A 24,352-nucleotide genomic window follows, 5' to 3' on the forward strand; every position below is an offset into this window, starting at 1 on the left:
GGGTGGGTATAATTAGTATGATCACAAACCATTGAAGAAAGAAGAATTTAAGTTGTAAGTATGTAAGTATGTAAGTATGTAAGTTGTAAGTATGTAAGTTGTAAGTATGTAGAGACAAAATAAGAAGTGCCCTCATTTGCACAGATTACCTTTATTGGGCCATCTACATACAAAACAAGAATTTATCATATAACTTATATCATCATATCTTACACCATCATAACTTACACCATACATTCCCCTACCACCATCCATCTACAAACAAATCCATGCCATCCTCCATCTATACCACCCTCTCCCTATATACAATACTCCCCATGCAAACAACCCCCGGTCCCCCGGATCAATTCAACATTATCACGTGACCCAAAGATGCCCCAAAAATATATATTTGAAAAATTACTGAGGAGATGAGATATCATCTATGGATTGAAACGAAGTGATCTAGTGTTCGTTTAAACATAGATACACGAGGATACAATGGCCGGGAAAGCTGCTAAAGGAAGAAGACCGAATGGGGCCTCCATTGAAGTGGCCGGAGCTTTGGGAGGAGGAGCCGCCAAATTGAAGAAGAAGATAAGAGACATCGAAAGGCTCTTGAAAAAAGAGAAGTTACCAGCAGATGTCAGAACTAATAACGAAAGAGCTCTCAAGGCGTTACAAGTGGACTTAAAAAATACCCAGTTCAACCTTAAGGCCAAGGAAATCTCCAAAAAATACCACATGGTGCGTTTCTTCGAGAAGAAGAAAGCTATCAGAAAGTTGAAGCAGGCCACCAAGCACTTGGAAGAAATATCCAAGACAGAGGTCAAGAAAGATATCAAAAAGGCCAGAAAACAGGTCAAGCACAGTGAAATAGACGTCGCATACGTGGTGTTGTTTCCTAAAACAGAAAAATACATATCGTTATATCCAAATCCTAAAGAAAACGACCAAGTAGACGCTTCTAATCCAAAGGCTAAGAAGGGTATGCAAATGACAGAACAAAGAAGAAGAGAGTTTAGAAAGGAAGTGGAGCAGTTAATAGAGTCCGACAGACTTCCATTTGCCATCTCAGATGTGGTACAAGGTAAGGCAGTCAAGGTCGACTTCGACAACCAACACATGGCATCCGAAGAGATCGACGCTCCAGAAGTCAGAACCGAGGAACCAGAAGAAGACGATTTCTTCGAGTAGATTCGTGCATTTTATAGACATATTGTATAGTAGAATAAAAGTTGCATCCATAAGAAAGGAGAAACTGAACGATGTAATGCCAGCTATCTATAGAAGACGAAAAGCAGTTACTTCCGACGACTTCATTCTGCTATAGTACTTTCTTAGACACTCAATGAAAATGGTGTTTCGTAACTAATCTTGATGGCATCATTAACACACATTATTGTGACCTCCTTTCCGTATAAATCTTCCGGAATATCAACAGTGCATGAAACTACACCCTTCTTACCATGCATTCTTGGAGATGCTCTTTTAACCAAAAGCAACTCATCATTGGCAACATCACAGACAATAACGAACCATGATTCCCTCTGTTGCTTGGGGAAATGAGGACAGTACATTTTAAAGTCCTTGTTGAGAGGCATGTTGTTATGTTTCAATTCCACAGAAATGGTACTTGAATTATCTTGCTTAACCGCAAATTCACCAGTTGGCAAATGTGATGCAATTCGAACAAATTCTCTTCTGGCCCCATCATCGGTTACCACGTCTTCCATAGAATTGTTTGATTCCGGGCCTGAAAGATTTCCTCTTACTCCAAGAGTTTCAGCAAATTTAAACAATCTTCCAGTATTCATGTTTCCCACAGCTTCCAAGTCCGATTTCAGCAGCTCAGATAATGGGAACAACTTCAATCCAGGCAATGCTGATACAGGATCATCATCATACCAATAACGCTGTTTAATACATTGCATTAACTCAATGAATGTCAAAACTGTCTTCAAGTAACCGAGCTCTGATGCTGTGTCAATGTAAGCTTGTAAAATACGCAAAGCTTGATCTAAAACAGAGACAGTGTCTTGAGCATAATCAGCAATTGGTAACTCCACTCTACTAATAAAAGCTTGGATCAATAAATAAGCCTTCACATGAGGATCCCAGATGTATTCACATTCTAAGTCTTCAGCTGGATATCTCATAGCTTGTGACATTTCCATGTTAATTAATTCCTCACCATGACGTGTAGCCAACTCATCATACTCAGCAGCTTCACACAAGAGCTTCAAGCAGTCTCTGAAAGACGACTCTTTGCTAATGTTGTAAGCGGCATTTCTAATAGTTTTGTGAGAGAGATAGTAATAGGATGAAATGTGTAAGAAAGGAGTGGGGATAAGCTCATCCTTACTACCTAATAAAACACATTTGGACTCCATCAAATTCTCGATTGTTTGATCAATCAAGTCACTCAAGTACTTAGAGACACCTGCTGTGCTCATGTCTTCGATTCCATAGTACGTTGGATTATTATGCGCTCTCCTGTAAAGGAATGTCCATGTCAAGAAGTCCATGGCTTCTTGTCTTGATTTAATTGTACCAGCTGATATTTCAGCACCAATATGGTTATCCAAAACCTTATGTAAAGAAGATTCAACCGGAAATCCGACGTTCAAGAAATGCTTGTAGAACATCTTCTTAGACTCCTTTGTATAAACAATAGCTATACCAGAAGTATCGAACGCTGGACGACCAGCTCTACCCATCATTTGCAAGATATCCGTCAAGTCCATATCTCTGTATGCTTCAATCTTTGAATCAAAAAACTGAGTACCCTTTATGATGACTAAATGAGCAGGCAAATTGACACCCCAAGCTAAAGTGGACGTGGCTACCAAGATCTGAATTTTACCTGCCTCGAATAACTTATGCGATATTTGACGATCTGATTCCACCAAACCAGCATGATGGAGACCCATTCCAAATTGTAAAGAAAGGCGTAATGTATCATCCTTTACAGTGGTTAAGATCTCCTCCAATTCAGACTCAGGCATCTTCAAGAATCTTCGAGGGTCTGATTCCATACCACAGAGATGAATTAAATCGAGGGCAGTAAGACGTGTTTGTCTACGAGATGCCACGAAGATCAAAACAGGCTTTGTTGGAGAATGTTGCTTAATAGCCATAAATGCCGGTTTATTCATAGTCTTCATGAGAGGACAAAATGCCAAATTATCAGGGAATCCATCAATGTACATCTGCAATGGAACTGGACGCACTGATTGGGAGAAGTTAAATAATCCTTGCTTCACACCCAACCAACCGGCCATATCGAAGGCATTCGACACAGCCGTAGACATTCCTAGAAGACGGATTGGTTTCTTTGTCTGAGAAGAAATGTAGTTCATACGACTGACAATCATTTCTAAAATGGGACCACGATCACTTGCCAATAAATGGATTTCGTCCATAATGACTAAGGAGACTTGCTGAACAAACTTCCTTGTTTGCCAGTTACGAGAGATACCATCAAACTTTTCTGGAGTAGTGATGATAATGTCAGCCTCTCTTACTTCCTTTGCTTCTGGGAGAGAGTCACCGGTCAATTCAACTAACTTGTAGCTGGTATTACGACAAATTCTTTCTCTCCAGTCATCCACTCTTTCCCTAACCAAGGCCTTCATTGGGGCAATATAGACTACCTTAGACCCGGGAAACTCCTTAAACGCATGCCAGATGGCCAACTCAGCAACAACAGTCTTACCTGAACCCGTTGGAGATCCGACAAAGACACTCGAATTGTCATTGTACAACGAATGAAAAGTCATCGTCTGCATTGGGTTGAAATACCTGAATTTCAGCGAGTATATTTTTTCAATATCTGGATTGTGCAATGCGGTTACTGGCAATGGTTGCAATCTTAATAAATTAGTTCTTAACGTCTCGTTAGAGGGTCGTATCAAGTGTTGGAAAGAGATGGTATGAAGTGACTCCGCACCTATCCACGAGTCAGAAACTAATCTCACGACAATTTGAGGAGGTAAAGGATCTGCAAGAGGAATCATAAAGTCCATTTCGTGAGGACTCCTCATTTGCTTACGACCCAATATGAACTTCTCAACATGTAAGATCTCAAACTGATCGGATTCTTCAACTGTCAACCAGAAAATTTGAGCATTTCCATGGTATCTCTCGTCCCAGACGAAATCAGGTTCCAAGCTGACATGAACTCTCATAACATTACTAGTGATGGGGAATATTTCAGTATCTATATCAATGCTTGGAAATCGACTGATTAACTTGTACAATACACTGCCCATACGATGATTGTGAACCAAGTCTCCCAATTCTCCTGATTCCATATCTCTCAATGCTTCCATGGATGGATTCTTGGCCTTGATATTCCTCAAAACTGGTTCCGGTAAGTCAAATTGCGCCAAAGGATGTTCAAATGCCCAAATTCTCTTATCAATAGATTTACATATTGACAACATAATCTTCATAAAGGTACCCCACCTTCTGTTGATTCCAATCAAAAGGAGTGCTCTACAAATTCTAGCAGAGTTCTGAGCAACATAGTTAGAGTCCGAGATCAAAGCAGAATCTTTAATAGATGCTTGCGAGACAAAGGCTTGTAACAAAATATTTGTCTTTCCTTGAGCGGAATCGACATCACCTGCAATCTGACAAGGAGTATCGTTTTCCAAGAGCTTTTTCAATTCCTCTCGTTCTTCTTCTCTGAACTTGACACTGTCAAACTCACTACTCATACTAATCATTGATAATACATCTGCCTCCGAAACCTTCGGATTAAGCATTTGGTTGAAGATCTCAACGGAGTTATTTAACAAATAGAAGTCGGATGCAATTCTGCCCAAATCCTTCGGTGTAAATGCTCCAGAATTTTCTTCAAAGATAATCATTTGCAAGTGATGAAGTCTTCTGGCTGCAGTAACTATCATTTCTCTTCTTCTGTTAGTCAAAAGAGGATCTTCCTTCAACTCCTTCCAGTCAATACCATATGCAAAAGGATTTTGTCTCATACGGACCATCATATATGTGTAACCTAACCATTGTACTCCTTCATCAATGTTTGTAACAGTACCAAGAGAAATCTCTGCGTTCAAGTTATCAGTGATCTTCTCACTCAATTTTGACTCTATCGGATGCTGTTGCGTGATTAATGACACATAGTGGTCAAGTCTATCACTTGTAGTACATAAAATACCGGTACCAAATTTCTCATACTGTGGTCTACCAGCACGACCAAAAATTTGGATGACATCAGATATACCTAGATCTACGAAGCCACCCTGTTTTGCGTCATAAACTTGAGTTCCTTTCACGATAACCACAGCGGCCGGTAAGTTAACACCCCAAGCTAAAGTTGCAGTACAACATAACACTTTAATTACACCGCTTTCAAACATCTTTTCTGTTAAATTACGGTCAGTTCGTAGCATACCAGCATGGTGAACACCAAAACCATTCTGGAACAATTCCTTCATGTCCCTATTCCTATTTTTGTTTGTTACTTCTCTGCTGAATTTTTGGTACGACTCGGACTCCGAACCATCAAAAACATTAAGCTCATTGTGTTCTTGTGCCATTTGAATAAAAGTTCTTGCTGTTTTTACCGTGTCCTTTCTCGAATGTACAAATACCATGACTTGCAATCCTTGACTGATATAATTCACTAACTTGTCATAAGCGATCTTATCTATGTTCTCTCTTGCCAACTTAGAACCAGATTTACCTCTTACCCCGATTAATTGTTGTTGCAATGGGACGGGTCTGAATGTTTGGTCAAAGTAGAACATACCGATGTGCCTATTGACACCTAAGAAATCGGCTACATCCATATAATTTGGCAAGGTTGCAGAGAGACCAACAATTCTAATCATCAGCTGAGTACTCTCCACTTGTCTTAAAGTACGAGCAACCAAGGTCTCAATGACAGAACCACGATCTTCATGTAACAAATGAACTTCATCAATGATAAGGAGCTTTACCTTTGTGACTAGTTCACTGTCCCCATTCAGCTTTCTAGTGACAACATCCCATTTTTCAGGCGTTGTGACAATAATTTGTGTCGTCATAATTTCCAGTCTCGTTAATTGCATATCACCTGTTAACTCTCTTACATTTATTCCTAGCCATTGAAGCTTTTTGCTGTACTTCTCCACAATTTCTGCTGCTAATGCTTTCAATGGAGCAACATATACTATCTTGAACTCGTCGTAATCGATATCTACGGTCACATCTCCATCTTCTCCAATTGTTTCAGTAACAAATTGATTTATGGCATGCAAAATAGTCAACAAAGCGACATCCGTCTTACCAGCACCAGTAGGTGCACATACGAGCATATTTTCATTTGTGTTGTAGGCAACAGAATATACCAAACTTTGCATCTTATTCATTGTCTTGTAGTTCTTGAAAGTTCCTTGACAAAGGAAATCCAAATCAGCAACATTGATCAACTTATCATCAGATATCCATTTGTTTGCCTTTTGTTCTGGATACGGTATTATTATCTCCTCATGAGTTGCATGCGATTCTCTAGTAGTTCCTACTGGTAATGAGAACTTCTTACCAGTGATTGCCACCATATTGCTTACATCTGCATTTTTAAATACATTTGGGTATTGCTGTCTTAATGACTTTGGTGCAAGCTTTTGATTCTTAGAGTTGCGATGGTTATCTATGAGCAATTGAGCTCTTTCGGCCGGTGTTAATAGCTTAGGCTCCTCATCATCGTTATCACCGCTGGATAATAATAAATGCTTATTTTGAACGATTTTCGAAATCAATTCGAATTCCTCAAACCCAAGAATATCAAATAACGCAGATTGCAACTGTTCATCGCCTACATCATCACCGAGTGTTGCCTTAATTATGGCCAATGTCTCTCCGTCGTCTTGTCCTCTGGACTTGCTTATTCTTTCACATTCGCTTTCTATATCCCTAACTACAGAGCTATCTTTGCTAGAGCCGCCGCTGCTGATCGTGTCCAAGATTTCAGTCGAAACAGACGAAAATTTCCCGAGCAATTTATCCAATGGCGTTATTCTGTTATTCTCAGTGTCTATACTCGGACTCTTAGCATCCTTTGGCAGAGGCACTGAGAGACTATTCAACATCTCTATCATTGGCTGCATCGCCTGCATGTATGACTTGGTCGAACTTACTGTATACGAAGCCATTGTAATTCTATCTTCGTTTATATATATCTACAGAACTAAAAACAAAGATAGAAGAAGGAATTATATAATATTATAATTAATTCACAGGAATTTGCAACGCTTACAAACCTGGAAATCTGAAAAGTTATGAATCATAGAAAGATCCGAGTCACATGATCTGGGGCACGTGAGATATGACAATTTTTCAAAAATCTTTATCAAAATTGTATCATATGATCACAGGTCAGGTGGTAAAGTATCACATGATACAACGGAACATGACATGTAATCACATGACTGAGATGAGACGCATCTCCATCACGTGAAACATCCGAGATGAGACTGAAAAAAAATTAAGACGCTTCAAAATTTATTTAGCAGTAATTCGATTGTGGTTTAAGTGTTCAGTTTGTACTAGGAAGAAACCGTAAGTTCGAGCAAATAATATGGCCAAAAGTTCTACAGGAAGGGGGTCAGTCTCCAAGAAAGACAAGAAAGCCAAACCAGCAAAAAACGCGGAAACTGTCAAGCCTAAACCCGTCGCAGAGGACGATGAGGAAGACAATGAAGAAGTCGATCAGGACCAATTAGTAGACGAATTGGATGAAGATTTCGAGGATGTTGCCGGGTTATTGGGTGTAGACGTTAAGGATCCAGAAGCTGAAAAGAACGAAAAGAAGGAAAAAAAGAGAAAGAGAGAACAAGAGATCAACGATGAATTAACCAGACCAGAAGTTGTAGAAGATGAAGCAAACGCAGACAACGACAAGTTCGAAGATGCCGGTTTGTCTGAGCCAACAATGAAGGCCATCAAGGAAATGGGATTCACCACTATGACTAAAGTTCAAGCTAAAACTATTCCTCCTTTGTTAGCAGGAAGAGATGTGTTGGGTGCTGCCAAAACCGGTTCCGGTAAGACATTGGCATTTCTTATTCCAGCTATCGAGATGTTGTACTCATTGAAGTTCAAGCCAAGAAACGGTACTGGTGTTATCGTTGTCTCACCAACCAGAGAATTAGCATTACAAATCTTCGGTGTTGCCAGAGAACTTATGGCCCACCACACACAAACCTTTGGTATTGTTATCGGAGGTGCCAACAGAAGACAAGAAGCCGAGAAATTGGCCAAGGGTGTCAACTTATTGATTGCCACTCCAGGTAGACTCTTGGATCACTTGCAAAACACTCAGGGATTCATTTTCAAGAACTTGAAAGCATTAGTTATTGACGAAGCTGACAGAATCTTGGAAATCGGTTTCGAAGATGAGATGAAGCAGATCATTAAAATATTACCAAAGGAAGAAAGACAGTCTATGTTGTTCTCAGCCACCCAGACCACTAAGGTGGAAGACTTGGCCAGAATATCGTTGAGACCTGGTCCATTATATATAAATGTTGTCCCAGAGACTTCGGCATCGACTGCTGATGGTTTGGAACAAGGTTACGTAGTCTGCGACTCTGACAAGAGATTCTTGTTGTTGTTCTCATTCCTCAAGAAGTATTCCAAGAAGAAGATAATTGTCTTCCTTTCATCATGTAACTCTGTCAAGTACTTTGGTGAGTTGTTGAATTATATCGACTTGCCAGTTTTGGACTTGCACGGTAAACAAAAGCAGCAGAAGAGAACCAACACCTTCTTCGAATTCTGTAATGCCAAGCAAGGTACCTTAATCTGTACAGACGTCGCAGCTAGAGGGTTGGATATTCCATCGGTTGATTGGATTATTCAATTCGATCCACCTGATGATCCAAGAGACTACATTCATAGAGTCGGTAGAACTGCCAGAGGTTCCAATGGTAAGGGTAAATCATTGATGTTCTTGACCCCATCTGAATTGGGATTCTTGAGATACTTGAAGGCTGCCAATGTTCCATTGAACGAGTACGACTTCCCTACCAATAAGATTGTAAACATACATTCCCAATTAACCAAGTTGATCAAGAGCAACTACTGGTTGCACCAATCTGCTAAGGATGGTTACCGCGCATATCTTCAAGCTTACGCTTCCCACCACTTAAAAACAGTATACCAGATAGACAAATTGGACTTAGTTAAGGTAGCCAAGTCCTATGGATTTGACATTCCTCCTAAGGTGAATATTAGCATCGGCGCCAGTGGTAAATCCATTGAGAAGAAGCACAAGAAGCAAAGAAGAGCATAAGTGACTGGGATCATGAGCGGGAAAGCTCCCAAAATGATACCTACAAAGTAATTGCATTGAGATAAATAGAGTAGTATATGTAAAAAGACATACATGAATGTACACTAGAATAGTAAAGGTGTGATTTGATTGTAGTTTAGTCGTGAAAGATTTTAATTGATAATGGAAGGTGCTAATTATAGTAAAAGATATTAATTAATAATAGAAGATACTAATTAATAGTAAAAGATAAAAGTTGATAAAGATACTAGTTGATAGTAAATGATATTAATTAATAATAGAAAATGCTAATTAGTATAAACAACTAGTAAACGATACTAATTGATAGTAACAGATACTAATTACTAGTATAAGACACCAATTATTAGCAGAAGACACTAATTAATAGTAAAGGATAATAATTAATAGTAATATATTTCAATTATAAGTATAAGATACCAATTAATAGTAAAATGATACTAACACATTTTAGCTGCAAAAAGGTGCTGCAAAAATTATAAGGACACCAATATATGAGACACTATATAAAACACAATTCTATACAAGTCATAATGCACAAAATAAAACTTCTTTCATAGCCCAAACTTAACCCATGAGAGCTCTCATAAGTTCTACTGCCACAATGGACTATCACTATCTATAACCAACTATCTCCAGTACTCACCACTAAAATCTATCCATTAATAACCCCTCCATACCACCACCAACTTCAGGAATTCTGGAACACCATAAATCAGCGCTACCACATAAAACCGGCGCTACCATACACTCACAAACGCGTCAAAAAAAAAAAGAACCCGAAAAATTCAGAACATCAAAATTCGCTGCTTAAAGAAACAGTTGGTTTTCATTGGTAAGTGTAGTATTTAGAGGCTATTAAGAGGTTTTGGTTGATATAAGGTAGTATATTGTAGTTTTGCGAGGTCTATAATCTATATTTCAAATTTAAAAATTCGAAAAACGGTTCAGAATAACATTTTGAATGGGGTTAAGTGATGGTGGAATATACTGATTACCTCAATAAAGGCGTCTCTGAGCCGGGTGAAGTGTCTACTAGAGCCACGGTAGAATACCAAAGTGACTACCCAAAACGCAGCGAATTCACAATTGCTTCAAATGAACGTAAATATGATCACCAGTTCTTTTCAATGTACCAATATCGGTTCAAAGAGCTCAAAGAGCGAATCTTCGATAATGCTCTTCAAAAGTGGGGTGATGGAACAAGAAAGATAGATGGTCAAACTATAAGAAGACAGGATAAAATCTTGGATATCACCAGCGGGCAATTGTGCTGGGTGATAGGTACAGTCTTCTGTGATTTAAAGAACAAATTAAATATCTTACAAGATGTAGACAAAGGTGTCGATGACGTCTTGCCTATACCTCCAGATAGTTACGTTGGAGATGACGAAGAGGCGATTACTGTTATGTTAGAAGACGAATCAGGAAGAGCCATATTGCACAATGAAGGATTCTTAGACAAAAATATCCTAGTCACAGGTTGCATAGTTGCAGTGTTGGGAATGGAGATACAAGCTGGTATATTTGAGATTATGGATGTTGTATATCCTGAAGCTGCACCTCAAAAACCATTGAAGTCAAATTTAGAAGGAAGCAACAAGAAAATCGCCATTGTGTCGGGATTAAGCATAGACGAAGGAGTAGAAGGCGACTTACGTTTGGAAATATTAAAGCAATACTTAATTGGTGGATTGGGTCTGAGTGAGGACAGCAATGATACAAGTTCTATTACGCGATTAATAATTGCCGGCGATTCAATAAAGCCAATTCAAGAGGTAGGTGACAGAGAGAATCGTGATTTCATAACAACTAATAATTATGGATCCAAGAATATCTCGCAATACAATCCTGAGTCATTAATCAAATTTGACGAATTCTTAAGTGAAATACTAATCAGTTTACCAGTGTCAGTGATGCCAGGTAATAACGACTTATCTGAGATTTGTTTGCCACAACAACCAATGCATAGATCGCTCTTCCGCAAAAATGCTCAATATTTAAATGGAGAGTACTTGGAAAGTTTAACAAACCCATATTGGTTCAATATAGATAACTTGAGGATTTTGGGTACGTCTGGTCAAAATGTTGACGATGTTCTCAAATATTTGCCTAAGAGTAAATTTCCTGGAAAGGACGACGAAGACGAAGCATTGAGCAAACTTATTCTAACAATCATGGAATCGCATATCAAATGGCAAAATTTTATACCGACAGCCCCAGATACATTGTACTGCTATCCATTCAATGATAAAGACCCTTTTACATTTGTTGACGAGACTCCACATGTCTACTTTGCTGGCAACCAAATGAAGTACGGTAGTGAAGCTATTCCATTGAAGAACGGGGGAACTGTAAGAATAATCAGCGTTCCAAAATTTAGCGAAACTGGTGAATTTGTCATACTAGACTTGGAATCATTAGAGACAGAGGTCGTTAAGATAGAGATATAGAGTTGCATGTACACAAGTATTAAGTCTTTTACATTGAGAGGACTTTACATGCATCATTTCGAGTTTTCTTTCTCCTGATTGTTAGTGGCATAAACACTTCAAAAACCCCATTTGCACCCAAAAATAGAAAAAACTTAGCCGAGATATGGTGACTCCCACAATCACCATATACCCCAAGGCATCTTAATACGTCCTTTTCAGAAATTCATCTGTGCATGCATAAGTTCGGTCATAATACGAGGTAATTGCTCAATAATTTGAGTTGTGATTGCTGGCAAAGAGCTTTCATGGCAATTGTATCAAGTGAGTATGATCTTGACAGGGTTCCTTTTTGAGGATTCCATCTTCATCTAAAAGAAATTACGTATTTTTATAACTTTAATTGCATCCATAATATTCTTATTCATTTTATCTTGTTCCCCTTGACTCTGTCTCCTTTTCCAAAAGTGTTCAAACCCAATTTTTCCCTCCCCATAAATATTGTTACAATTGCAATAGAACCCAACGAAACATGAACCTCAAATGCATCCTCATACTACATCACCATACATTACTCCCATACTGAGACAATTACCGTATTGGGAACTCTCATGCCAACTAAATTTAGCAGCACTTTTTTGCTGCTATTATTAGCACGACGCTGGTCCTACGCAGAAGACCCAGCGAATTCCGTGAATTTTAGTGGGGACTGCGAAATCTCAGTAGAATTACGATACGAACTGTTTTTAGGGAGCATAAGTGTGAATGGGGATAGCATGGCAGTCATCAATGGGCCACAGGAAGAAAATAGGATGCCGTATAGAATCTGAAATCGGATGTAACACTTCACCTGGAACAAAACTAGTAGTATTTCTACGGGAATTACACATGTGGTTCTATCTGATTTCTCACCCGTTTTCTATATAATTACTATCTCGGTGACACCTCTTGTGACGTTTCTATTTCCAATGCCGACAGCAAAATAAACTACTACGCTGCCGTGGGGAGAGCACCCACTGCCGTCCCTCACTACGGTACCGCGAGAGGTCGCCCCAATAGCGACCCCCTGAAAATTTTTCTCGTTATTATTTGTCCCAGTCGTGTACGTTCGTGCCCAGCACATGTGGCTGGGCCAATAATATCGTGCTGCAGGAGACTTATTCCTGTGTGGAGAAGGGCTCACAAATCTAGGTTTGGCGGTGGGCGTAATTGCGGAGAGGGATTTGAGGAACTGATAATGGGGATGGTTACACCAGGTTACCTAAATATCAAAGCCCTAAAAGAACACCTATTCTTGAGGCGGCGATGTTGTAGATGGCAACCACCAAGGAACAATTGAAGTGATTGTCAAAGAAAAGAATGTGGGGCACAATCTAGCACAGTATCTAATTTTCTACTTGGTTCGGCTAGTGAAAAAAACTCTCACCAATAATTTGTTACCGATTCGTTCTATCGGGGATTTTCGTCACTATCGAGTCCACGACGCGCCTAATGTACGCCGATGTAGAAATAAGCGGGTCTAGGCCATACCTATGCAGCCGACGAAATCCTGCTGCAAATACCAGCACGGTAACGGAATAGGAGCCAATTAGGGGCTAATTATCATTTCATCCACAAGCCATTATGCCCGAGTGATACCCTGGATATCGAGCTTTTGCCATCATGTTTTTCTGCACAGCGTCATTCGAAAAAACGTCGCTGGATGCGGGACGGTAGGGAGAAAAAATTTTCCTCATAGTGCGAGGCTGAGAGAATAAAACTAGGGAGATCCAGGGTGGGGTGCCAGTAGGAACAGGCGACAGCACGGTTAGAGAAGGCATGAGAGGATGAAAAAATCTGCAAGCCGAACGTCAATGTGCAACCGGTGTGGGAAAGCAATTAGACGACGAATTTGCTTGTCCAACCCTTTATGGTTGGATATTTTCATGCTCTGTGGGTTATACCACTCATTGTGATAACCGAAGTCCAAGATGCCGAGTAATTCACGACATCTGTTGCCCCATAATCCAAGAATCAAAACCGTCGCGACTCACCGGCTCGCATACCTGTCGCATTTGTCTTACCGCCGGCTACCGCGCCACTACGTCATAGCCAAATTACCCACATCAGATCTGCGTCTTCTCCCTAAATTTGCAGTGCCCATCTCAGTTTTCAGCCTCTGACTAACGAGATATTCTGCGAGTCACGATGTCGCATTGGCACTAATATTCCCCTACACAGACCCTTGGGGGAGGCAGATCCTTTAGCCAGAAAGGGAACCATGAGACTAACTGGGGAGTCCGTTGATTGTTCCTATTGTTAGAATTGCTAAAATTGTTCAATTGGTTCATTTGTTCAATTGCTTTGAAGATTTTGGAACTTTAGAGCTTTTTGGAAATTCTTCTACAGCATAGAGCTCTATACGGTTGTGTAACCCTCTGGGAGTCCCCTGACGATATATAAATTATTTCTTAACATAACATAACAACACATTTCTTCAAAATAAATAAAAAAAAAAACCTCGTAATCATCATCTCTCTGTCTTTTGTCTGTTTCTCTATGTCACTGTGTCACTGTGTCACTATGATGTTGTGTGTTTTCTGTCACTCTCCCTCTCTCTTTCACCCTGTCTCACCCGCTTTAACCCTCTATAATCACATTTCTCCAGCCTCCCTTGCCCACATTAATTACGAAGAACACTCCCCTCTTCCCCTGTCTACTGCTCTTTCCGTTTGGGGCCTCGTTAACAAAAATTCCTCACCACACACGCAGTCCTGCCACACACATTAATCTTGTCTTTATTTGTCTACTTACTCCATATTACTCAATATTACTCAGTATTATTTGATTACTTAGTATAACTGAATAGTATTGAATAGCATTGAATATTGCTCAATAGTACTCAATAGTACCCAACTACTCAATTCAATATTACTAAATACTACTCAATTCAATATTACTAAATACTACTCAATTACTCAATTACTCAATATTACCCTCTCCCTCACTTAGACTTCCTCACCCTTCCACCCTTCCACCCTCACTCTCTCACTATTTTTTTTTTTTTTCGTGAGAACTTCGTTGGACGTAGCCCCGATTCTCACCAATTCTCATTTTTTCGCTGTCGCTAAAAAAACCAAAAAACTGGAAAGCGGTTAATTTTTGTTTCTCTAGTTGTCACTTTTCTTTAACCACCTGTTAATTTGCCGTCGTCCCACCACCCCAAAACAGCGTTCATCCATCAAACATCGTAGTCGCCACGAATCCCACCAGAGTGCCTGAAAAACTCACCGTTCTTCCACTCATTCCCCCCACATCCATTTGCCCGTTTGATCGATACTTGCCGTGCTTTTCCAGAACACATTCCTTTCCCATTAGCCGCCATTTGGTGTCCGTTAGTCGCCACATCCATTGGCTGTAAGAACCTCAGGAATTCGCTGCTATTCCAATCCAGAACCATACCACCTGCTTTGGAGGTGCTGTTACACACTGAAACAAGAACTTAGCTTCTTCCGTTCATTGAACCTGCCATTCGTCCCTTAGTGCTAGAATTGGCAGCTCCATTATAGATCTTCTGTTTCCCAGCAATTTTATACCATTTAATACCCCTTGGTGCTGAATTGACTCGTTACAAGGCCTTAGCTCATCTGCAACACGACTTCTGTGAATTAATACCACCCCAAGCCAAGTCGCCGTCGCGTGTCATCACCATAATCTCCATAACCTCCAAATCCGATTGATATTTAATTTAATTCTACTGCAATTGTTAATAGTCACCGATCGCCGACCTATTTCATTCTAATCTAATTAAAATTCATCTACCACATTTTTTTGCCTTTCCTTGGCTATTCCAGAACTATTCGAATCTACAATTCCAATAGTACGAAACGAAATGAGTCAAGATCCTCCAAACGCCCCACCGGGCACTAAGAAACCCCGCAACTTACATATTGCTCACCGCCGTTCTCCTTCAGAGCTTACTACGCTCATGGTTGAGCAATACAACCTTCAGCGCCAACTTGAACAAGTTCAGGCTCAACAAAAGCAGATCTTGCAGCAACAACAACTTGCAGTACAGCAATTCTCTTATCCTGCCAACCAGCAACAACAGCAGCAGCTGCAACAATCGCAATCCGAATTGATGCCTCCACCTACGAACTTCCGTTCCCATTCTCGCTCTTCTTCCATCAATAATTCTGGAAACAATCAGAATCAGAACCACAGAAGAACAGGATCTTCAAATAACAATCAAGCCCAAGGGCATAATCGGAGACATTCTTTGGGATTGAACGAAGCTATTAAAGCGGCTGCAAATCAAAGAGTTACCAACAGATCTTCTTTAAGTCCCTCAACTCCGACTAACACCGGAAATAACAGTAATAACATCACTAATAATAGTGGAGGAGGAAGTTCTGTGGCAAGTTCTGGAGCAGTAAGTGGAGATGACATCACATCATTTAAGTTTCCAGCCTCATCTTCTGATGACAACGATTCTGTATCCCCGCCATCGTCATCAAGTTCTTACACGCATAATCGCTCTAGATCTCTTGCTTACGGCCAACAATCCTTCAAGTTCCCTGCTTCGTCATCTGCCGATAATTTGTTACCCCCTACTCCGAACTTCACCATCAGTCAAAGTCCTGAAAGGGGCCACAACAGAAGAGCATCTCATTATAGAAGTGGTTCAAGAAATTACGACAATGGTATCAACTCCAACTGGAGAGCTCAACAGCAACCCCTGAACAGCAATAACCAAAACAACAATTCCAACAATTCCAACAATAACAACACCAATAATAATAACAATAATAATTCTAATAATAACTACCACAACAGACAAGGTTCCTCTCTTGAACCACCCCAGCAATATTTTGTACCAGGACACAAGCCACGGAACAGTTCGTATGGTGGCTCCATTTCCTCGCTTTCTCAATTCATGCCAAACTCCGGTAACAATAATCAAGGCAACACTGCCAACAATGGACGTAAGTCGCTTTTTGCCCCTTACCTTCCACAGCTGTCTTTGCCAGATTTGATTAACGAAGGACGCTTGGTAACTGGTATTTTAAGAGTTAATAAGAAGAATAGATCCGACGCATACGTTTCTACGGATGGCCTTCTTGATGCCGACATTTTCATTTGTGGATCTAAGGATCGTAATAGAGCATTGGAGGGAGACCTTGTTGCAGTTGAATTACTTGTTGTTGACGAAGTTTGGGACTCGAAGAAAGAAAAGGAGGAGAAGAAGAGAAGAAAGGATAACACATTGAATTCTCGTTCTTTAAACGACGATATCCACAATGATGCAACATCTTCTGCTCAAATAGAGGGTGGTGCAGGCAAGAGTTCTTTCAACACTAATCAAGCTGCAGCCGATGAAGATGAGAAGGAAAGTACCCCAGGTTTGGCCAGAAGAGGCTCCTTGAAACAACGTCCGACAATGAAGAAGAATGACGATGTTGAAGTTGAGGGTCAGTCATTGCTTCTTGTGGAGGAAGAAGAAATCAACGACGAAGTCAAGCCATTATATGCTGGTCATGTCGTTGCTGTTGTCGACCGTATTCCAGGTCAGTTGTTCGCAGGTACCTTGGGACTTTTGAGACCAGCACAAGCTGCCCAGGCAGCCAAAGATAAGAAGAGCGGTAAGGAAAGTACTGTGCAAACACCAAAATCACCAAAAATTGTTTGGTTCAAGCCAACAGACAAGAAAGTGCCACTTATTGCTATTCCTACAGAGCAAGCTCCAAAAGACTTTGTGGAGAACCACGAGAAGTATGCTGACAGACTTTTTGTTGCTTCCATCAAGCGTTGGCCAATTACTTCATTGCATCCATTTGGTACTTTGGTCAGCAGATTAGGTAAGATCGAGGATCCAAACACAGAAATTGATTCCATTTTAAGAGATAATAACTTCCTTTGTGATGAATACCCTGATGAATATAGTGATGCAACAGGTAACATTTACGACTTGCCTTCTACTGAAGCTGAATTGTCCAACCCCGAGAGAGTTGAATATATTAATGACTATATCATTGCATTTACTCAAACGGGTGCATTTGTTGACCATGCTCTTCACGTGAAAAGACTCTCAAACACACGTATAGAATTAGGTTTCCATGCCGTTGACATCTCATATTTTGTGAAACCAGGGTCAACACTTGACCGTAAATCAAAGAAGCGTTCGTCGTCTGTGTTTTTACCACAGAAAGTTGCCCATTTATTCCCTGAACAAGTCAATAGTCTCTTGTCATTCAAAGAGAATGAAAGGAACTTAGCTGTTTCCATAGTTTTCGAGATTGATACTACCAATTTTGAAGTAGAGGATTTGTACATTCACGAGTCAATCATAGTGCCTAAGCAGCTTGTCGACTATGATTCTTTTGATGCTATCCTTGATGGCAGACCAATTGAAAATATCTCTTCAGCAACTTGTGACTATGTTACTACCTTTGGTCTCATTGCTAAAGAATTCCGTCGTCAAAGACTTAACAACAGAGAACTTGGTATTTCTCCTAACTTAACACTATTGGACCAGTTAGATGACGAGAAGGTCCGCTTGAATTTGAATATTTTCAAGGACTCTGCCGCATTTGATATTGTTGCCGAAATTTCACATAAGGTGAACAATGCTGTTGCTGCTAAGATTCAAGCAGGTTTAGGTGACCTGGCTCTTTTACGTCGTCATCCTTTACCTACTCTTCAAAAGATGGAGACGTTTTTGAGGAAAGCAACGAACTTGGGATTTAAAATTGACACTACCAACTCATCTACTCTTCAGAGCTCAATTCTAGCAATCGATGACCCTGTGAAAAGACAATGTGTCGAGACATTATTGTACAAGTGCATGTCTAGAGGTAGATACTACGTTGCTGGTAAGCAAGATCCCGACAGTTACGCTCATTATTACTACAACCTTCCGTTGTATACGCATTTTACAGCACCTTTAAGAAGATATGCTGATTTGATTGTACACAGACAGTTAAAGAGTGTCTTGAATAAATCTGATGAGGAAGGAGACTTGGAAGCTCTCAAAGCTACAGCAGATTACTGTAACTTCAAGAAGGACTGTGCTGCCAATGCTCAAGCCCAAGCAATTCATTTGCTTTTGTCCCAGACTATCAATGAAATTAGTGAATCAGCTGGTCAACTACTCTGCATGGGTACGGTGATCCAAGTTTATGAATCCTCTTTTGATGTCTTCATCCCTGAATTCGGTGTTGAAAAGAGGGTTCACGGAGATCAATTGCCATTGGTGAAGGCTGAGTTTGATAAAATTTCCAGAACCTTGGAGTTGTACTGGGAGAAGGGCATTGACTCAGCCACTTATATACCCCCAGATGAGCAATCATCATTATCATACAGAAACTCCATTAAGAACAAGTACAGGACTTCTGCACTCCAAGCCGCCAAAATCCAAAACAAGACGCTTTTGGAGAAGAACAACGTTACTACCGATTCTATCATTGAAAAGTTAGCAAAGTTGAACTTGGAGCCCCCATCATTGATAATTCCATCAATTAAAACTAGCGAAAATGAAGACAAGAATTTGAGTTCTACGTCCAAGGATTCTACAAGATCCATGCCTTCTTCGCCTACTCAATCTGAGTTCCCTAAGAGTCTTAGAACTAATTCGTCATCTCTTCTCAAGACGGATGGCTCTGGCGACTCATTTGGTGGCTTAGCCCCATACTTACAAGACACCGTCACCAGAATCGAAGGAGATTCATACATTCAAGTAATTAGGGAGTTGACACAGGTTCCAGTGTTGATCAGGGCAGAGATTGGAATGGCTTTGCCTTGTTTGACCGTGAGAATCTTGAACCCTTTTGCTGAAGAGTAAGAATGTTTATTCGTGCTTACTCGAGTGGCCTATTCTGGTGATGGCTACATTGTCCCCCACATTACATTAATTGTACATTCATGTAACTCCCTCATTTATTGACTCTACGAATTCACGAGTTTTCTCAGTGCCCCCATAGTCCACTTCATGTTTTTCTCATTTCTCATCATAGTTAGTTCTGCATTTGATTTATTTACCTCTCATAATTAATACATAATTTAGTAATGAACCTTGTGTTGAGGACCTGTAGTTGATATTAAGATTATACTGTATTTACAGAGATCAGACACCATTGGTGAATCACATTATCAATGAATGTCATATCACAGTTCACGGTGCTACCATATACGATGATATATCACATGTGCTGCTTACAACGTTTTCTGAAGATCTATTCTCTACTTAAACTATGGACTACTATATCACTCCACAATTCATTTTGCACTAAAACCTCATTTTTCACTCCACACTGTTAATTCACTCCACACTGTTAATTCACTCTACACTGGCAATTTCCAATAGCTCTCTGCACTGAAAATTCACGCCATTCTTGTAATTAACTCTACACTTCATTTTTCACCTACACTTAATTTGTCACCTACACTTCATATTTCAATTCACTTTACACTCCATTTTTTCACTCCACACCACTCATTCCATACTACTCATACTTACTTTGCTTCTTAATAATGATACTCTTTACTGCATCACTATTCCATTCATTCACCATTTTTTTTAAAACTCTCCAAAAGCTTAAAACCTCCCCCTCCCACCTCTCCCACAACCATTGCACACCCCCCCCTCCTCTCCCACCTTACATTCCTTCTCTACACCTTTCCCACCTCTTCAACGACCCCCCACGACTTCCTTAACAATCTCGTCACGTGCCCTCTTGACATCTGAAAATTTTCTATGCCTGAAAAGTTTTGGCGGCACGAAATTCTTCAACTTCTTCTTTTAATTGGAAAACGGTTGTTTCCGATCACGTACGAAAGGTGTTTGCCGTCGTTTCTTGTAGCCAGAAAACCGGTTGTAGCATAGCCAGTAACCGCAATGTCTGAGTCCACCAGCAATAAAAATTCGCATACGTCCCATGACGGTGAAAAGGAAGACATCAACGGTACGTTCTCTCCTCGTCCGGTATTACCAATCAAAAGATCGAAACTCAGCGGAACAGGCAGCGATTTCTACGTAGGAACTCCCCTTCAAACTAGAGTTGCTTCGCCATGTACCCTCAACCCACCAATTGACAGCGACGGTTTGTCGTGGCCTTCTCGTGGTGCTAGAGGCCGTATCGATCAAACACCAGAAGAAGCTCTCGCCAGAGAAGCCAGAATCGCCGGTGCTGTCAAGGTTATTTTGGAAGAAGTCGGAGAAGATGTCGATAGAGAGGGTTTATTAGAAACCCCAGAACGTTACGCTCGTGCTATGTTGTTTTTCACCAAGGGTTACGAAGATAACATCAGAGATGTGATTAAGAGAGCTGTTTTCGAAGAAGACCACGATGAGATGGTCATAGTAAGAGATATCGAGATTTATTCCTTATGTGAGCACCATTTGGTGCCATTCTTTGGAAAGGCTCACATCGCTTATATCCCAAACAAGAGAGTACTAGGTCTCAGCAAATTGGCCAGATTAGCAGAGATGTACGCCAGAAGATTCCAAGTCCAAGAGAGATTGACCAAGCAGATTGCTATGGCTCTTAGTGAGATCTTGAGACCAAGAGGAGTTGCTGTTGTTATAGAAGCTACTCATATGTGCATGGTTAGTAGAGGTGTCCAAAAGACAGGCTCTCTGACAACCACCAGTTGCATGCTTGGATGCTTCAGAGACCAACAGAAGACAAGAGAGGAATTCTTGACTTTACTTGGAAGAAAGTAAAACGTCGACTTCGGCTAACAGGAATTCATTTATGATAAGAATAGTTGCTTTTGCTTTTGCTTTTCCCTTTCTACAGCTGTGTTGTATTAATATGATTTAAAAAGTATAATTACATTGCCCGACCTGTTCTTCATCAAAAAAGGATTCCGTTCTCCCACTGTTCTTGTTTTGTCCACCCACCACCACCATCAGAGAAACATCAACTGTCTCTTCGATGCGTTTATCTCAGTAAACTAATTAATTGCATACATTTAAACTTTAGAAGCCATATGGGCTTTTATTTATTCAGTTCGTCATCTCCCTTTTTTTTATTCCTTATTATCGTCCCGGTTAATTAGTGGTTATAATGATTTATGATATTCAACACCTCATACTTATTTTATCAAACAGTTCTTAGCACTCACAAGGAGAAAGAAGAACCATATCTTATCTAGAGTGTTTATTTACAGAAATATACATAGTATTTACATATTTGGCCATGGTGTCACCCATGGATGCAATGGTGACTTCTTCGTGGGACGAAGCTAGTCAAGTAAGGACTTAGAAAGTGCTAGAACAGTGTCATCGTCTCCAAATTGACCCATTATTTGTATTCCGTGATTTCCAAATGGTAATGAGATGGCAGGTAATCCTGCCAAAGAGGCTGGCACTGTAAGAATATCATTGATGTATGCATTCAAGAAGTTTTCTTCCGTCTGCTGCAAGTATTCTTCAATAGGTGGTGGACTTCCTATGGATGTTGGTGAAAGAAGGATATCACATTTGCCTGTGCTCAAATCGATGTCGTCAGCAACAAGGGCATGTGGTAAGTTGAAAACTTGATTGAATTCCTTAACTAGCCTCTCGCGTACTTGAGTTGCCTTTTTATAATGATCCCCCGAGTCTGACGAAAGTGTGTAATTCCCAAGTAAAATTCTTCTCTGAACTTCAGCGCCAAATGCCTTGGTTCTGTTGGCAACAATCATATCATGAGCAGACCCTTGAATATCATCCACTGAATAGCCATATCGAACACCGTCATAGCGTGAAAGATTAGATGCTGCTTCTGCTGTTACAAGTGTGTAATATGCCAGTAACAGATGTCTTATGGAAGGAATCGAAACCGTCTTAACTTTATGACCCATTTTCTGCAAATTTGCAAGCACAGAAACCCAAATCTCCTTGACTTCTTCTGACAAGTCTTCTATTATAAACTCTTCTGGTAGTCCTATCGTCAAAAAACTTAAATCGCTCGTCTTTGTAGTGATGATTTCTTGTCTCGTATTCTCAGGCAAAGAAGTAGGATCTTTCGAGTCGTATTGATTAAGTACTCTGTAGACTTTCTCTACTATATTTATATCTTCCGATAACACTCCTACTGTATCCAATGTCTGAGCGTATGGAACTACTCCCCATCGAGAAATTCTTCCATATGTTGGCTTGAATCCAATAACTCCACAATAACTTGCCGGTAACCTAACAGAACCACCTGTGTCTGTTCCCAAACTGAAAGTAGCCAATTTTGCAGCAACTGCAGCAGCAGAACCACCAGAAGATCCTCCAGCAATATGTTTTGTGTTATCGTCGTTTTCTTTATAATACAAAGGGTTAATTACCGGTCCATAGAACGTATTCGTAGAAGATGATCCCATTCCCAATTCATCCAAATTAGCCTTTCCTACCAATTTCAGCCCTTCAGCACTAAGCAACGATACTACAGTTGCATTAAACGGACTCTTATAGTTCAGAAGCATCTGCGAAGCAGAAGTCGTTTCTTCTTGAGTAGTTGTGATATTATCTTTCACCACGAAAGATGTATTGACAAGAGAGCCATTAGAAGTAGTAGTGACATTCTCTTTGTTTGATGGTTCAGCATTGCTTCCGATACGATGGTTGGTATCCTCGATGGTCTTTGAAAGACCACTCCTCTTAGATATCAAACTATTCCAGATATCTTTCGTGGAATCCAATTGTTCATAGTGTGATCTCGTGGTGGAGAGACGTTTTAGCGAGAAGAAAGACGCTGGAGCAAAACAAGGGTCCGATGAAACCTGTTTAAAAGTAGTTTTTATAGCACATCGTGGCCGTATCTGTATTCTTGACGATCTTAACATCGCATTGACCCTGATTTGTGTGTTTTTTAGGTTATTGTGGGTATATATATATAAGGAAGAGAGTTCATTTAATAACATAAATCATAATCGTTGTACCGATCTCTAGCGATGATTTGGATTCATAAATCGCGGTAATTTTTGTGAGAGAGGATCATAAATCGTCGCTAAGTGTAGGGAGAGTGGGTCGCTACGGGTAGGGAGTGCGGTATTCCTTCGTGAGGTCACTGATAACTAACTTTTCTCACTGGGAGTCTTTTTTTTCTGGTGATATTGGAAGAATGTCTCTCTGTAGACAGTTCATAGACACTTCGTAGCCACTTCGTAGACACTTCGTAGGACTACTTTCGCACGGTATTCCCTCACTACGAATATCTGATTGTCTTTATCTCATCATAATGAATGTACTCACAGAATGAAAATAAGCTCACATACACATTATTAACATAAGCACACAATGGACTTCATCGCTCAACACTATACCCATCACTGTCTTCCCTAATTCTGATTTTTCGTCGACATCGCTTCTAAGTACTCATCTCTTTGGTAATATTCACTCATCCCTGAGCTCATTCAATTCTATACTCTTTTGGTGGATGTCATCAGTACTCACTAAACGCTCACTAAATATTTCACTAATATACCATATCACTAAGTCTCTCACTGCATCTCTCTACATCTCTCACATCATCTCACCATCTCACATCTCCCACCTACATCTCTCACCATTTCCACCTTCATCCGTAACCATCACCTCACATTACAACATTACAACTAACCATCTCTAATTACAACATTAAAACTCACATCTCACTATAATTATCACCATCTC

At 40.2% G+C, this 24,352-nt stretch overlaps 7 protein-coding genes across 7 annotated transcripts; 5 read left to right on the forward strand and 2 right to left on the reverse strand. All coding sequences in view use genetic code 12, as the record gives it.

The window, feature by feature from the left end:
- Positions 1 to 93: 93 nt before the first annotated feature.
- On the forward strand, positions 94 to 1,246 carry RJT20DRAFT_127045 (uncharacterized protein). Its single transcript, XM_064916904.1, has one exon. It carries the CDS (start codon positions 481 to 483, stop codon positions 1,174 to 1,176), a length of 696 nt encoding a protein of 231 aa, XP_064775021.1. The 5' UTR covers positions 94 to 480; the 3' UTR covers positions 1,177 to 1,246.
- On the reverse strand, positions 1,247 to 7,200 carry RJT20DRAFT_127047 (putative RNA helicase). The gene has a single exon (XM_064916905.1). It carries the CDS (start codon positions 7,137 to 7,139, stop codon positions 1,320 to 1,322), a length of 5,820 nt encoding a protein of 1,939 aa, XP_064775022.1. The 5' UTR covers positions 7,140 to 7,200; the 3' UTR covers positions 1,247 to 1,319.
- A 320-nt stretch (positions 7,201 to 7,520) lies between these two features.
- HAS1 (ATP-dependent RNA helicase) lies at positions 7,521 to 9,453 on the forward strand. The gene has a single exon (XM_064916906.1). The coding sequence runs from the start codon at positions 7,565 to 7,567 to the stop codon at positions 9,278 to 9,280; it is 1,716 nt and encodes a 571-aa protein (XP_064775023.1). The 5' UTR covers positions 7,521 to 7,564; the 3' UTR covers positions 9,281 to 9,453.
- Positions 9,454 to 10,064: 611 nt separating this feature from the next.
- Positions 10,065 to 11,751, forward strand: HYS2 (DNA-directed DNA polymerase delta subunit; the record flags this gene model as incomplete). Its single annotated transcript, XM_064915847.1, has 2 exons — positions 10,065 to 11,416; positions 11,450 to 11,751. The coding sequence occupies exons 1-2, from the start codon at positions 10,276 to 10,278 to the stop codon at positions 11,749 to 11,751; spliced, it is 1,443 nt and encodes a 480-aa protein (XP_064775024.1). The 5' UTR covers positions 10,065 to 10,275.
- A 3,634-nt stretch (positions 11,752 to 15,385) lies between these two features.
- On the forward strand, positions 15,386 to 19,932 carry SSD1 (mRNA-binding translational repressor). Its single transcript, XM_064919826.1, has one exon. It carries the CDS (start codon positions 15,602 to 15,604, stop codon positions 19,547 to 19,549), a length of 3,948 nt encoding a protein of 1,315 aa, XP_064775025.1. The 5' UTR covers positions 15,386 to 15,601; the 3' UTR covers positions 19,550 to 19,932.
- Positions 19,933 to 20,465: 533 nt separating this feature from the next.
- On the forward strand, positions 20,466 to 21,692 carry RJT20DRAFT_36088 (GTP cyclohydrolase I). Its single transcript, XM_064919827.1, has one exon. It carries the CDS (start codon positions 20,603 to 20,605, stop codon positions 21,428 to 21,430), a length of 828 nt encoding a protein of 275 aa, XP_064775026.1. The 5' UTR covers positions 20,466 to 20,602; the 3' UTR covers positions 21,431 to 21,692.
- Positions 21,693 to 21,954: 262 nt separating this feature from the next.
- Positions 21,955 to 23,523, reverse strand: RJT20DRAFT_134252 (glutamyl-tRNA(Gln) amidotransferase subunit; the record flags this gene model as incomplete). Its single annotated transcript, XM_064918292.1, has 1 exon — positions 21,955 to 23,523. The coding sequence occupies one exon, from the start codon at positions 23,521 to 23,523 to the stop codon at positions 21,955 to 21,957; it is 1,569 nt and encodes a 522-aa protein (XP_064775027.1).
- Positions 23,524 to 24,352: the final 829 nt, after the last annotated feature.

This window comes from Scheffersomyces xylosifermentans (assembly GCF_036884685.1).
Source record: "Scheffersomyces xylosifermentans strain CBS 12540 chromosome Unknown RJT20scaffold_3, whole genome shotgun sequence".
NCBI lineage: Eukaryota > Fungi > Ascomycota > Pichiomycetes > Serinales > Debaryomycetaceae > Scheffersomyces > Scheffersomyces xylosifermentans.